A 14,586-nucleotide genomic window follows, 5' to 3' on the forward strand; every position below is an offset into this window, starting at 1 on the left:
ATTCAATACTATTGATTAGCGATTAATAATCACCTTTAAAACATTGTAAATAATTTTTACTAATATTCGATTTAATTAATTACAGATGCTCGATTATCTGGCAAAATCTATAATCCGTATCGACTGGGATGATCAATTCATTTTCTAAACAATCTAAACGGAGAAGCGAGGATGTTGGATTCTCCACGCATACGGAGAGATTCCGGCGAGAGGCGCGACTCGCGCGGAATTCCACCTCTTGCGGGGGATGGCCCGGCTCGTAGATACGCGCAGGTGAGAGGACCCCACGAGAAGAAAGGTAAGAGGTCCCACGATCAGGGATCCCTACCGCGCCGGCCGGCGAGGAGACGCGGCGACGGACGAGCCCCGATCGAGAGGAAGAGCCTGACGAGAGCTGGAGTCGAGTCGAGTCGAGTCGAGTCGAGGTGATCGCGTCGAGGTACGCAGTGCATCAACCGTCGCTTTTCACGGTGGACGAGAGTAATCGGAGCCCCCGTCCAAAAACCGCCATAAACCGTCCATGCGACACCGAACAAAATGCCGAAAATTAACCTGCGTATTCTGTGTAAGTGCCAATGTTCGCACGTGTGTCCCGCCGCATGTGGGAACCTGGATTTAAATCATCTTCCCAACGATCGGCTCTATCATGTGTCAATCATATGAGTGACAGTGTTCAACCTTTCGCTTCTCGTTTATTTTGATCACGTGTTAATTTATCGCCGCGAGCAGGTAAAACAACCGGGCTATGTATGTTAATTGACGCACCGGGCTTTTTCATCGATCAAGATTGAATAACTTTTTAATGACATGCCGATCACAACAGACAGCGACGGTGAAATAATGAAAGCGAGAGCCCGGAGATCGTGAGTCAATTATCTCGGTGGGAACTCGATGACTCGACATCGATGATAGGTTGAACCCGTAAAAACTTATGACGATCATAATCGTGTGATGTGAAATTGTGATATAACATTTTTATGCTATACTATATGATATTTTTATATATATACATATTCACAAAATAAATATTGATTTTTATAGAAAAAAATGGTCATTTAATAATAAAAAAAATTCTAATATTTAATACTGATATAATTCATTAAATATTTTACCAGTAACGTTACATTTTAATTCTTAAATATACAGTTAATTGTATTTTATACATTTATAAAAGTTATTAAGATGGATTAAAATACACGGAAAAGATTGTTTTGTTGAAATGTCTACGAAAAATAAAGATGCATTAACAATATTAGCCAACAGAGAGATAAATAACCTTATTATTTATTAATTCAATAAGTATTAATGAAACAAAGTGCGATGTTCTTGATTTAATAAAAAATTATTTAATTATTTTAACTATTATTAAATTAATAAAATATTTTCAATTAGAAACTACTGTTGATTAATGTTGTTAATACAATATTATTCTTTCCTGTGTAAAAATTTTTTCTACACTGAAAAAAAGATTGGTTACTGCAACAATTTAGATGGTAAAATATGGCATAGCATTTTTATATGACTGCAGCAATGAGCTTTTGGTTGTAGCAGCAAATTTTTAGTTGCGTCAGTTGCCTATCTGCAGTCAGTATATGATTTCGATAGGCTAACACAACTAAAAATTTGCTGCTACAATCAAAAACTAGTTGCTGCAGCCATATAAAAATGCTATGTCACATTTTACTATCTAAATTATTGCAGCAACCAATTTTTTCTTTCAGTGAAATATAGATTAAAAATAAATTTGTCGTATAATATTGTCATTAAAGTAATTATAAAGGTTGTTCAAACTAGTTGCTAGCATCAATTTTACAACATTTCTCATCATGTATGAGTTCTTTATATTATATTTTAACGGTCCATCAAAATAATTTTTAAATTTGTAGATATTTCAACAAAATCTTTTCTATGTAATTTTTATGTAATTCTAATCATTTAGCATTTAAATTTTCTCTCTGTTATCAAATAGTCGAACATGTTAATTAAAATTGTGAACATAAATTAAGAATTAACGAGTATCTAGAAACTTTTGAATTAAGGAAAAAGTTGAGATAAAAAATTAAAGAAAAAAAAATTGTTTGAATAAAAAATTGTTTTAAGGTAAAACCTTCTTATTATTCAAATGACCCATCGAGAGATCAAAGATTTTACATTCTTTCAGTCTAAAGCTGTTAATTTATAAAATTAAAATATTTATATATAAAGTATTACACACAAAAAATAAATAAGAAAATATTGTTAATTGCTGCAATTAGATTCTATCCGGTAAACAAATTACCAGAGGCTAATTGTGAGAGAAAACTAAAGTCATAAAGTATTCCCATAATACTGTTCATGAAGAATTTAATTTATGAACATCTTTACTCTTCTCTTCCTCTCTATCCATTACACTCGCGGATATTACGCAACGAAAGATAGCCTCTTCTCAGCCATCTTTGCATTGGTAGCAAACTTAATCAATCATTCACGAGAACTGGTCGACCACGATCTAGTTATAATTAAGAAAATATCATTTATCCACATTTCGCCGTGACGATCCATTCATACAAACTCGAGATGACGTTCACGCAATATACTAGAAGAACATCGAATAATCGCTCATAAATTAAATCTCTCTATGTCACCGAAGTGTTACGCACATCGAAATTATTACGTTTTTTGCAACGATTTCGACAATTCGACGCATTCACGTGTGCGTTTATAAATGCACCGTGTAAATTGCAGCAATTGCCGTGAAGAATTTTATTGCTCACGTGCGAATCACGTCGGCGCTTTGATTAAAATGTTGGACGTGTATGAAGCTCGTGACGGTGCTAATAATATTACATGGATGCGCTGAATTACCTGGATTTGCTTGATAAAGCATGTCCATCTCAAGTTTATGAAAATTTCCTGATTCCGAATACTTTTGTTAAAAAATACAGAATTATAGATTGCGGAATATAGAATTTCTAAGACATTGATATAATTCAATTTAATTTATCTCTGTTAACGCAATTAACTGTATATTTTTGCTTTTGTTAATATTTCTATAAATTTAAGAATAATAATTTTATTTGTATGTCGTAACTTTACATTTTGAATAGTAAGTCCCAAAATTATCCACCATATAATTGTTATAATTTTGCATGTAATTCCTTTACAGTATATTTAATCGTTTAAATTGTTTTTACATTTAACTTTGCTGTATGTTATAGCAACTTTTAATATCCACTAATTTAGAATAATGCAAGTGAATTCGCTATAAATTTTAAATATCTTATTCGCGAGTGCTTGACGCAAGAAGTCGTCAGCAGTTAAATTTATTCGGGCAACTATTTGAAGTGGTACCGTGAAATCTGATTTATCTTGAGCCTTTCAGCGATGCGAATATTAAAAGAGCGTTGTTCGAGGGGACACTTTCGCCACCGGAAATTGACGCCACTAATTACTCGTCTCGTCTCTCTGCCGTCATTGCAAATTACTCGACATTTTCTCTCGGAGGTCGCGTCGTTTTCTGTACATATCTTTTTGAATCATCTGATCATTAATTTCGCGACAAGTGAGGCAGAAAATAAATTCACGGGCGATTTCTCGCAGATCGATTGTGCGAAGCGATTTGTAACACCGAATAAGCTCGCTCTATCACGACCACCGGTCTTTGTCGTGCCAATTCCTCGTGGCCTTTGCGTCCTTTTAATGCCATTGAAAATGGCAGTCACAATGAGCAAGCACGTGCGTTTAAGAACATCATTTTATAAAGTGGATATTGTCGGCCTGTCGATCTTTCGAAAGATTTCACATGTTGCTGACTGTGGATAATGACAACGAAATTACGGAGGACATGAAGCTTCGACAGCTTTATATGGCAGACATGTAATAGTACATTATCAAACTAAGCATTGCGATCAACGTTTTAACTTCGACTCTTCTAAATCGCAAGTTGTTAGTAAAGAAAATCCAATCCTCTCTATGCGAGTTGATAGCAATTAAAGTTTTCATCCATTCAGTTCTTATAATAAAGAGAATTGAGAAGACAAAGTTGCACATTGTAAGCAGAGAAATGTGATTTCATTGACGTCATCTAAATGATCAGCAAGAGCCCTCGAAACATATTATCGTACTATATTGCGTAATATTAAATTATGTTGTAATTATATAACGGCACGTTATATAATGCGATGACAATTATCTCTCGCTTTTCGAAATGTCACAGAAAGCATCTGACTCAAGTCACTGATTCAAGGGAACGATCTTGCTTATTCGCAAGAAACATCGTGACAATACTACAAGGATACGGCATCGATCATTTAAGCGCAAATATGAATAATGAGATAGGATCGAACTTTTTCGCCGTAATAAATCAAGCGGAGAGGCCACGTAAGACTCGTGTTATCCTTATAGAAGATTCGAGTTTCTTAGGCTCAACTGCCGAGTCGTGACATCGATGATCATTCACGGTCAATCGTGAATTAAGAGATACCTTGCTTAATGCGATCATAGAGCGCGAGTTCAATTTTAACGTGGCCTCAAAAGTACAAGATCGTGGAGATGTTCCATCCCGAGCGACCTTTCACGCCACGCCGATTACAAAATCAAAATCGAGCGATATTTAGTGATCGGCTACAACGCTTCACAAGAATGAATCAAGGAGTTGGCTTATAACTCATTATCTGAATAGAAATAACGAGATTTTTCTTTGGTAATGAGAAACTTGACTGGATTCCATTGAAACATTCTTTTAGAATTATAATATATTACATAGTTTGTACGGAAAGAATAGTTTTGTTGAAGATATCTAACAATTTAGCTAGATACAGGTCTAAAAATATTTTTCTTTAATCAAAATAATTACATAACATTGTAAACATTGATGAGAATGCTGTAAAAAGTTTTTAACATTCTAGTATAACCAGTTTAAGCGACTTATATAATTATTCTGATGATCCAAATAAAATTATTTTCATATTTTTATAGTTATATTTTAGATACTCTCTTTTAAGTAAAACTGTTCTTCCCAAGTGTAAATATACACCGTTAAAAAATTGGTGTTAAATTTAACACAAATTTTCCAACAATGTACACATATATTTGTGACACGATAAATATATTTGCTGGATCGTAATATTGTTTAAATCAGTTCTATCCAAGATTTCTATCTCCATTGAGAAAGAGGAAGGCAATAAACTGCTGATATACGACAAGGCAATACTCAGAATTACAAATTCTGGACAGCATTGATAAATTACAGTCTAGAATAAATAAAAACCAGTCTGGTGTTAGAAAATTTTAAATTTTAAATTGTAATATGTATTTTAATCGAATCACGAAGTTCTTTCAATGGCTGCTTCACAATCTGTAGTTCTATAATATTCGTTCCAGCGCAATTACGCAATTTTTGCAAGCGATTTATACATAGATTCTCTCTTTCACAGGTCTCGTGACGACGGTTTTGTGCATCGTTCAGCGGAGTCTTGAACATGGAGTTCCGAGGAGGAGCTTCCTGTCACGCAGAGCGATCGATGGAACTAGAGGAAGGTGCGTTCTTCTATTAAGCAGCTTCTTTCGCGTAAATTCGATTATGCGACTTAATTCAATCGTTCGCCTTTGCAGAAAGTACTTCGATCCGAACGAGGACGGGGTATTCGATAGCTATGGATCCGCGGGCGGTCAGTATGAGCCATTCGATCATATAACGGGTGAGTTAAGTAATTAATGTTCTAAACTTTAGTAATTTAAAGAATCTTAAATCTTGAATCTTTAAAGAAACCAGAATTTTTTAAATCTTAGATATACTTCTTTCTTGTCCTTGTATTTTTCATAATCTTGTAACTTCCAAAAACGCAATTTCTACTTGCATTTTCATTATTAAATGTCTTTCTTTTGTGTCTGCCTTTTAATAAACGGTTTCACACTAAGATTTCGACTAAGGTGGGTATCGGTTTGCTCATTTTTCCATTACGTAATTATATTTTCTTTACATAATTATTAAAAAATCTCTTAAGAGAAAGAGAGAGAGAGAGAGAGAGAGAGAGAGAGAGAGAGAGAGAGAAAGAATGAAATTTCATTGACGACTTGCAAATTCTTGTGGCGCAGGGTAATTAATATCTTTCATAAAACCCCCCTACGCGTAGCGACGAATGGAACACAATAGGTGCCGCGATGCGGCGATGATTACAAAAAGTTAATTATAGACGTTGCAATTGACAATATTATAGAAATCGTAACTCAAAACTTTAGTTAATTTTTGTGCTGTAAAATTATTCATATTATTCAGGAGAATATTGGAAATGTCTCATAAATACAGATAAATACTGCATCAATATAGATAAATGCGCGTGAATAACTATTAATTCATATCGTTCCTGATGAAACGAATGGAACATCACTCATGTGAAAGGTACTGTGATGTTACAAAAAAAATTGCGTTGTGGATAGGTCATGAAAAATCTCATTGATTATATGGATGCCGGCAAATTACGAGACGTTATCTGTCTGAGTGCAAACGATAACTGCAAAACTTAAATATCACAGACACAGCGCGATCATCGTGGCCTATTTTCCGAAACCTTGATCAGCAATCGACGATGAACCTAGATACACATGCTTAACACGATACTTTTTACTTCATTTCTTCTTCTTATAATTAAGCGACAATATTATCTTCCACATAAGCGTTATATATTAGCGATTTTATTGTATTATTTAATTCTAAAGGTATTTATAAACTCTCTCTCCTTCTATTTCTCAAGGATATTTTTCTTTGTGGACTTTTTATGTATGATTTCTTTATAAATTCATACACTCTAAAAAAATATAAATGTGTATACATCTCCCCAACCATATTTGTATTATTGATTTATTTACAAAAAATAAAAAAATAAAAAAATTCGTTAAAATTGTATAAATTATGCAGCTCCGTTAACGATTATATTATATATTGGGAAAACCATTACTTCTAGAGAGCTCATCAATTTGAAAATAATTCCTAAATGGCATGCTTGATTTGCCGTAGGGTAATGAATCTGCTACCTCTCACTCTTTCTTTCTCTTTCAGACCTATCAGACATCAGAAAAAATGTGCCGGGTGAGCCGGGAATCGATTATCCCGCCTACACGACATTACCTCAGACAGGATTCACGTGTGAAGGACGTTCACGTGGTAAATATACGTAAATAAATTATGTAGTCGAATGGTCATATACCATTTCACTTATTATTATGCGTTATGACATATTGATAGCTTTGTTAAATGCAATGTTTCTATTCTGCGTGCATGAAATCATCGTCCCTCTCTTTATTTTATGCAAAATTCGAAACTCGTATTACACAATATATATATATATATATATATATGCGATTAATATACATTGTTAAATTCAGAATAAATTCCAGTAAAAATTTTGTATTTTATCTTTTACCGCATTCATATTTATACTGAAAACTTTCAACTGTATTGTATTCTACATACACAGTATCCTTTATTTTGATAAAATCGTATTACTAAATCAAGAATTAAGTTTTTAATTAAGAAAATGAGATAATTTTATGTATAAAAAAGCAAAAGACTCCATTTCATTCAAGCGATTTTTTACTGTGTTCTAAAATTTACTGCTAGTACTGAAAATCTTTAGTTTACATTATGTGCGCTATAGATTTGTATTGTAGTACTGATAATAAATTTTGAAACACAACCTTTATAATCATTTTTACCGTAATTTGCAAATTTCGCAATTTATATAAGCTACATTAAGATGTATATATGCTTTCATATATCATAACGTAACTGAGTAATTGAAATCCTATAAAATCACTAATGTAATTTTATTTTGTCTGGCAGTCGTCTAGTTTAAAATAAGATTTCTAAAATAAAAAATCACTTTCTACTTCTTTTCTATTACCGGTTTCTTGCTAAATTGAATAGATGCATCAAGGAACTATCATTCGATTGTAAGATCATGCGTTGTACATATTATATATTTTCATTTAATTTTCCGTGATATTGCGTTATCTCAGCTACGTTTCTTGACCACAGACATTAGATAATCCACCGAGAGAAAGATGAAGTGCACAAAAAGAAGATCGCACGTTGACAAGACGACGTACATAGAGTTGTTACATAAATGAAATATACATAATTATATCATACATAACGAATTTCTAATCCTCATGAACATTCATTTATAAAATCGCTCGATCATAATCCAATTACCAGTTGACACACTAAAAGTAATATAACGTTTAATATTATAATTTCACACTCAACAATATAATGTAATATACATAACACATGTTGCATAACACAGTTACATCGTTGAATGCGAAAAAAATCATAACATATATGCTTTGTTACTTTTAATTAACTTTGTCGAACACATATGCTCACTATTCATTCCTGAATTATTTTAATATTAAAAAGAGATATTAAATATTTGTTTCATTTACGTTTTATGCGAACGTTTTAAATGTTATAATTATATTTTATAGTTATCCCTGCAAAAAATAATTTTCTCTGGTATATATTTTCTATTAAAAATACAAGTTTCATATAAAATGTTACAGGAATAATATTGATACAAATTTCGTCGCGAGACTTATAATCTTCCATTTTGGCATTTTTGAGAAATCATAATATTATGATTCTTCACATAATATTTTTTTTTTTTAAATAAAATATTGTATTATTCTCAGATAAATTATAAGAAATGCACATAAAAATCGTAATTCGAAAATTCGCTTGTACGATTATTCAACAGGTTATTACGCCGACGAAGCGGCCGGCTGCCAAGTCTTTCACGTATGCCATGACGTATTGGTGTCCTCCTTCCTGTGCCCGATCGGCTCAACTTTTAGCCAAAAGTTGCTGACCTGCGATTGGTGGACCAAGGTCGACTGCTCCTCCACCAAACGATACCTCGAAGTGAATCGCAATAGCTATCAGATTGACGACGACGAGATGATTCGAAACGCTTACGCGATGATCAGTCTGCAAGCCTCTGCGGAGGATGTCACCAAGGACGGCCTGGTGGATCCTGATAGCGGTGCCAGAATCATCGACTATTCCACGCTCGGTGGTAGGTCTGTGATGGGCTACACGCCCGGATTCCGTAGGATTACGGATTATGCGCCCGTTGAGACGACTGGAAACGACCTGCCGAGTGGTTTCGAGGATTATCCTCAACAAGACACGCGACCGATTTTCAACTATGATCTTCATTATCAGCAGAAGAAAGTGAACGTTCCGTATCAAGGCAAGCTCCACCTCGAAAACAAGGGGCAATCGCCTTATCACGCGTCCGCGATCATTCAGCACGATTATCAAGTTAGATCTGGTGGGAACAAATTTCAAGACGACTATCATGGACCCGATGGATTTACCAATCAATTACAGACGTCGTACGCGCCTACTGTTCCCACTGTTACCACTACCACCAGGAGATTCTATTCGCCTACGGTCCCAACGACCTATCGACCTTCTACATTGGCCTATAGCAAGCTGGATCTGATGGTGGATAGCTCCGATCACTTTTATGCGCAGAGCAAAAGCCCGGTGACCTCTCCTACGATTACTCATCAGAATGACGACATGAGAAAGATTGATTTGAGAGAGAGTGAAACGGGACATGACCTAAAGAAATCGGAGAATGTTTCGTCATCGATAATCGACGATCGAAAAGGTGACAATGTTCATTTCAAAAATGATGAAGTTCATCTTGAGGAGACGTCGGAGACGAATTTCAGGATTAACGTAACTGATGCCATTGACGAAGATGAAGTATTCAGACAGCAAAATGACAAGCCAATAATTCAGTATAATAGCGAGGAGAGCTTAGAAGATAGTTTGGAAACAAAAGATAGTATAGGAATCGCTCGAGCGCTGAATAATCCACTTCGCAGGATTATACAAAATCAAAATCCTATATACCAGGTATCAAAAGACGAATGGAAAGATTCGACCACTCCTACTCCATTGCATACAGTTTTAAATAATTCCTCGGGATCTTATGAGAAAGTGGATGATGTGAACTTATCAGACAACCTGAAGAAGTCGGTTGTCTTCAACGAAACGAGCGACGATGGATCGATGGAAGATTACGAAGATATCTCCAGCTTGACGACGAGGAGTTTTGTTCACGAGACGATTCCACTGTTGAAAAATTGGAAACAGAAAGACGTTGACGCTGTGCAAGTGACGACAACATCGATAACTGCGACATCTGCAATAAATACGACTGAGAGAAGCATCGATGAGATTCATAGCGGAGTTATTCACTCTTCATCTAACGACAATCGCACAGCTGAGGACCAGAACTTGTCGCCGACTAGATCAAGTTTCAACCACGAGTCCGTTCCCAAAATAAATCTTAGCCTCGAGGTTCCTGAACCAGCGAGGTTTCTGAAGCCTCCGTTGGAACAAAAGAGTTTTCTTATCAACGTCCCTGAAGAAACACGCTACACGACGATCGATGAGAATTTTAAAACTTCCTGGAGTCCTGAGACGACGATCACAGAAACTCCACGATTTTCCAGCACATTTGCTGAAAACATCGAGGATCAATCGCCGATATACGACGAGGAGCTGATTGATTATACAGACGAAAGCTTTTTAGAGACGCCTAGTCCAGAGATTCATTCGACTGTTCAAGTGATCACTGAAATATCTACGGCTATTCCATGGCTCGTTTCTACATGGCATGATCGGTCGATTGTTGATGTTCCTGTGACTGATATAGTTCCGCCCATTATCGACTACAGTGATGAATTCGGTGGCTTTGCCCCGCCAAATGAAAATTATACAGGACAATTGGATTACTCAGAACCCGTAGACTCACAAAGAACGCAGAGTTCTTTGACAACCTCAAAGAACAACGACAGTGAAGCGAACATCCTGACCCAGTACAATACGGGATTCCAGTCCACTGTTAGAGACGCTATCAAGACTCAAAAGGAAGTGAATGAAAATTTCAGATGCTCTTCAAGCTCTAACAAGCAAGGAAGTCGCTGCGAAACGAGTTCTAGCACTCCTAAAATTGCAGTTTCTACGCCAAGTGTAAACGAAAAAATAGTTTCGATTGGTACAAAAGCGACTACGAAGATTTCGGATCAATTAATTTTTTCGGATAATTCGAAGAATCTAAAATTGCCTGAGAACACGAAGAGTTTAAAATTGTCCGAAGAATCAGTGACATCTATTCTCGACAAATCTTCGACGTTTACCACAAAATCGATTAATAGTGATATTAATATAGATAGTACAACTTTGAAGACGGTTACGCCGAGAGCTATATTAGAAATTAAAAATCCTGAAAAGAAGATAGAAAAAACGGTGGAAACGACAGTGAGTAATCTGTCATCCTCGATCCGTCCAGGATCCCTAAAACAAATCGAGGAGATGATTAATAAACAGGATTCTCCATATGAAGTATCATACACAGTAAAAAAAGACGACGATCTAGAGACGACTGCTGACGATTTTATTAGTCGACTGATCGCTCAGCATCAGCGATCGGATTCCCTTTTGAAGGATGAATTAAATGATTTCGAAATTGTCAAATCTGTCGAGCCATCAGAAAGGGAAATTAGTAGCATTTTGCAGACATCGAAATTTCCTGATACTAATCACGCCTCTCCAAATAACGCGAGCAATGATAGTTTTTACGTTGCTGAAAACGATACAGCCAGTGAATTTGAACAATCGGATTCGAATATGAGTATGGTGAGTCTTCTCCAACTGATGGCGGAGTTGTTGAAATTAGATCGATTGCCGCGGCCATTTTCGACGAAAGATTTAAGTAGTATAAAGGATTCATTTAATCTGGACCTTGATGAATCATCGTACGACACAACGAATCTACCATTGGATTATTCGCAAACCGGAACGACGTACAAGAATACGAGTCCTAAAGCATCAACGTTGAAGACACTCGCTGAATCGAAATCATCACTGAATGTACGTTTTAATAAACCATCCTTAGCCACAGGGAGCCCATTGGATTATTCACGAGCCAGAACGCCGTTCGAAAATGCAGATTCTAAGACATCTTTCTTGGATGAAACTTCGGAAACACCTATTAACATTGATTTGAAGCCACCGAATGTTTTTTCAAAAGTCAGTTTTAACAATATTACGGAACAGAAGACAGGTCAATCGAAACCAGAAAACAAGATCGCTCGACCACTTCAGAAGGAGGAAATCTTAGAACAATTAACGGAAAACTTCGGAAAGCCTCTTTATCATGGTGATTTGATCCATAGACCACTCATCTTCGATTTGCCACAAGTGCAGAGAAGTTTGAATTTTGAGACTGGTTTGCCGATAGAAGAGAGCGAGTATGCAACTAACGAAACGAAAAAGGAAAGTTCAGTGTCTACTACAAGAGCGATGACAACAACGACCACAATGACTACAACGACGGAATCCGTAAAAACCACTATCGAAACTGAGTTTGTTCCTTCTTTGGGATTCTCTTTAGATACCAATGAAGGTCGTGAGGAGTACGTTCAAGCAGTACTCGAAGGATTGATCGACGAGCACACCGGTGAAAGTGACGGAAACGAATCCAGCATTGTGCAAAACAAAGCTTTAAAAAATGAAACATTGGAATCCGAGTAATATAAAAATTCCAAAGATGTTTAAGATCTCTGAAGAATACAAAAAATATTAAGAACTTTTAGAGATCTCTGAAATATCTTTGATGATTAATTTCTTCAATGTCGATCAATTATAATTGATCCTTGATTTTCTTCGAGAATTACGATTAATGTTCATTTCTATCTTACAGATAAATTTTAATTTTGCTTTAATTTACTCTTTGGTCGGTATTCATAGTCCGTTCTTATTTCAAAATCATCAAGTAATGTTTTAAGATGCTAAAACTTGACTCTGTGATTGACTTATAATATCTTAAAAAAAAAAGACGATTTTAAATATAAGAATCAACTATAAATACCTTTATCTTCTTCTAATTCTTATAATTAGAATTAGAAAAAAATAAACGGTATGTTAGTCATTGATGTTTATATTATTTCAAAATAAATAACGATGATTTTGTTTAAAAATATTAATTGATATATGAAACTTATATGTATATAATTTTATATTACAAAAAGATTAAAAATTTATAGAAAATATTACTTTTATATAAACATACTTAAATATCGAATAAATATAAATATTACGTTGCTTTTCAAATAGTGAGATGTACATTTAAAGTCGTTATATTAATCAAGATTAAAGTTAATTAATACGATAAAAAATGGTGTACTTATGCATATTTGACCCATTATTTCTCCCATGCCAAAATGTAACATGAATTTCCCAATATAACGGTATGTATAAACCCATACAGAATAGACCTCCAAAGCATGCCTTAAGGACATGCAGAGAACGTTCCAAGTCCTAAGAATATCCCGAAATATTCCTCGAATAAAGTATTCTGTGTGGAGATAAGACGTTAGATGTTGTGAGAGTTTAGCAAATAAAATAGATTTTACTATTTGCGAAAATGAGTGATAACTAATAATAATTAAAATAGACTTTCAATCTTTACAAAAGAATTAACAAATAACGGGGCTAATGAAAATCAGCGCGGATAATCAATAGATTTTTTAAACTACAAAACTTACATTTGATTATTCGCGCTGATTCTCATTAGTCTCATTGTTTGTTGATTATTTTTGTAGTTTATATAAACAATAATTAAAAAAATATAAGAACTCGCAATTTGCGAGCATGTTACCCTCCCGAATATTCAGTTTATTTTTACATATGTACCTTTAAAAAACTTATTGTTAAATTGGTGTTACACATCAATCTTACATATCCTTTTTGTATCAATTTCCTGCGTAATAAAGAACAGAAAATACAAGAATTATGAGAAATCCAACGTTTTCAAACAAGTCTAATATCATGAGATACTGTGTATTTTATTTATTTTTCAGTATCTTCATTTCCAAATATTTAAATATTTCTTATTTTATCTTTTATGGTTAATTGTAGTATGTTACTTGTATAAAACATTGGGAGTCTCCTTGCTCTATTATTCGCTTTGTCTGACAGAGGAGGATTTATCATCATTCCTTCTGCATCATTTCTGATAAAAATAAGTCTAGTGGTTTCGCAAGTGACTGGAGTGTCAAATTAATTCTCAACAAGAAGTAAAAAACTATATTGATACTGTTGATATCGTAATTAATAATTTGTTACACAATAAAATTTGTTGCTCCAAAATATTAGTAAATGATTAAGTTAAATAATAAGGAATAAGTTATAATATATATTTACAAGATTTCATGACATTTATTTGTTATTTATTAAGTTGATTATGATATTTATTTGTAAGTTTTATTTGAATGTGCAAGAGTACGCATAAAACACAAAGAAAAAATCAACTGATAATTATAAATATTTTCATATTAAATAATGACATTAATAATGTTTTATGCATACTCTCGCACATTCAAATAAAACTCACAAATAAATATCAACTCAATAAATAACAAATAAATGTTATGAAATCTTGTAAATATATATTATAACCAATTCATTATTATCTGACTTAATCATTTACTAACATATTTTAAAGTAACAAATCTTATTGTGTAATA

At 34.2% G+C, this 14,586-nt stretch overlaps 1 protein-coding gene across 1 annotated transcript; it reads left to right on the forward strand.

Annotated features, from left to right (window-relative positions):
• Positions 1–341: 341 nt before the first annotated feature.
• Positions 342–12,592, forward strand: LOC108757077. The gene is made up of 5 exons (XM_018501398.1): positions 342–565; positions 5,415–5,517; positions 5,593–5,678; positions 7,037–7,141; positions 8,736–12,592. Exons 1-5 carry the CDS (start codon positions 538–540, stop codon positions 12,590–12,592), a joined length of 4,179 nt encoding a protein of 1,392 aa, XP_018356900.1. The 5' UTR covers positions 342–537.
• Positions 12,593–14,586: the final 1,994 nt, after the last annotated feature.

This window comes from Trachymyrmex septentrionalis, unplaced genomic scaffold (genome assembly GCF_001594115.1).
Source record: "Trachymyrmex septentrionalis isolate Tsep2-gDNA-1 unplaced genomic scaffold, Tsep1.0 scaffold132, whole genome shotgun sequence".
Classification (NCBI taxonomy): Eukaryota; Metazoa; Arthropoda; class Insecta; order Hymenoptera; family Formicidae; genus Trachymyrmex; species Trachymyrmex septentrionalis.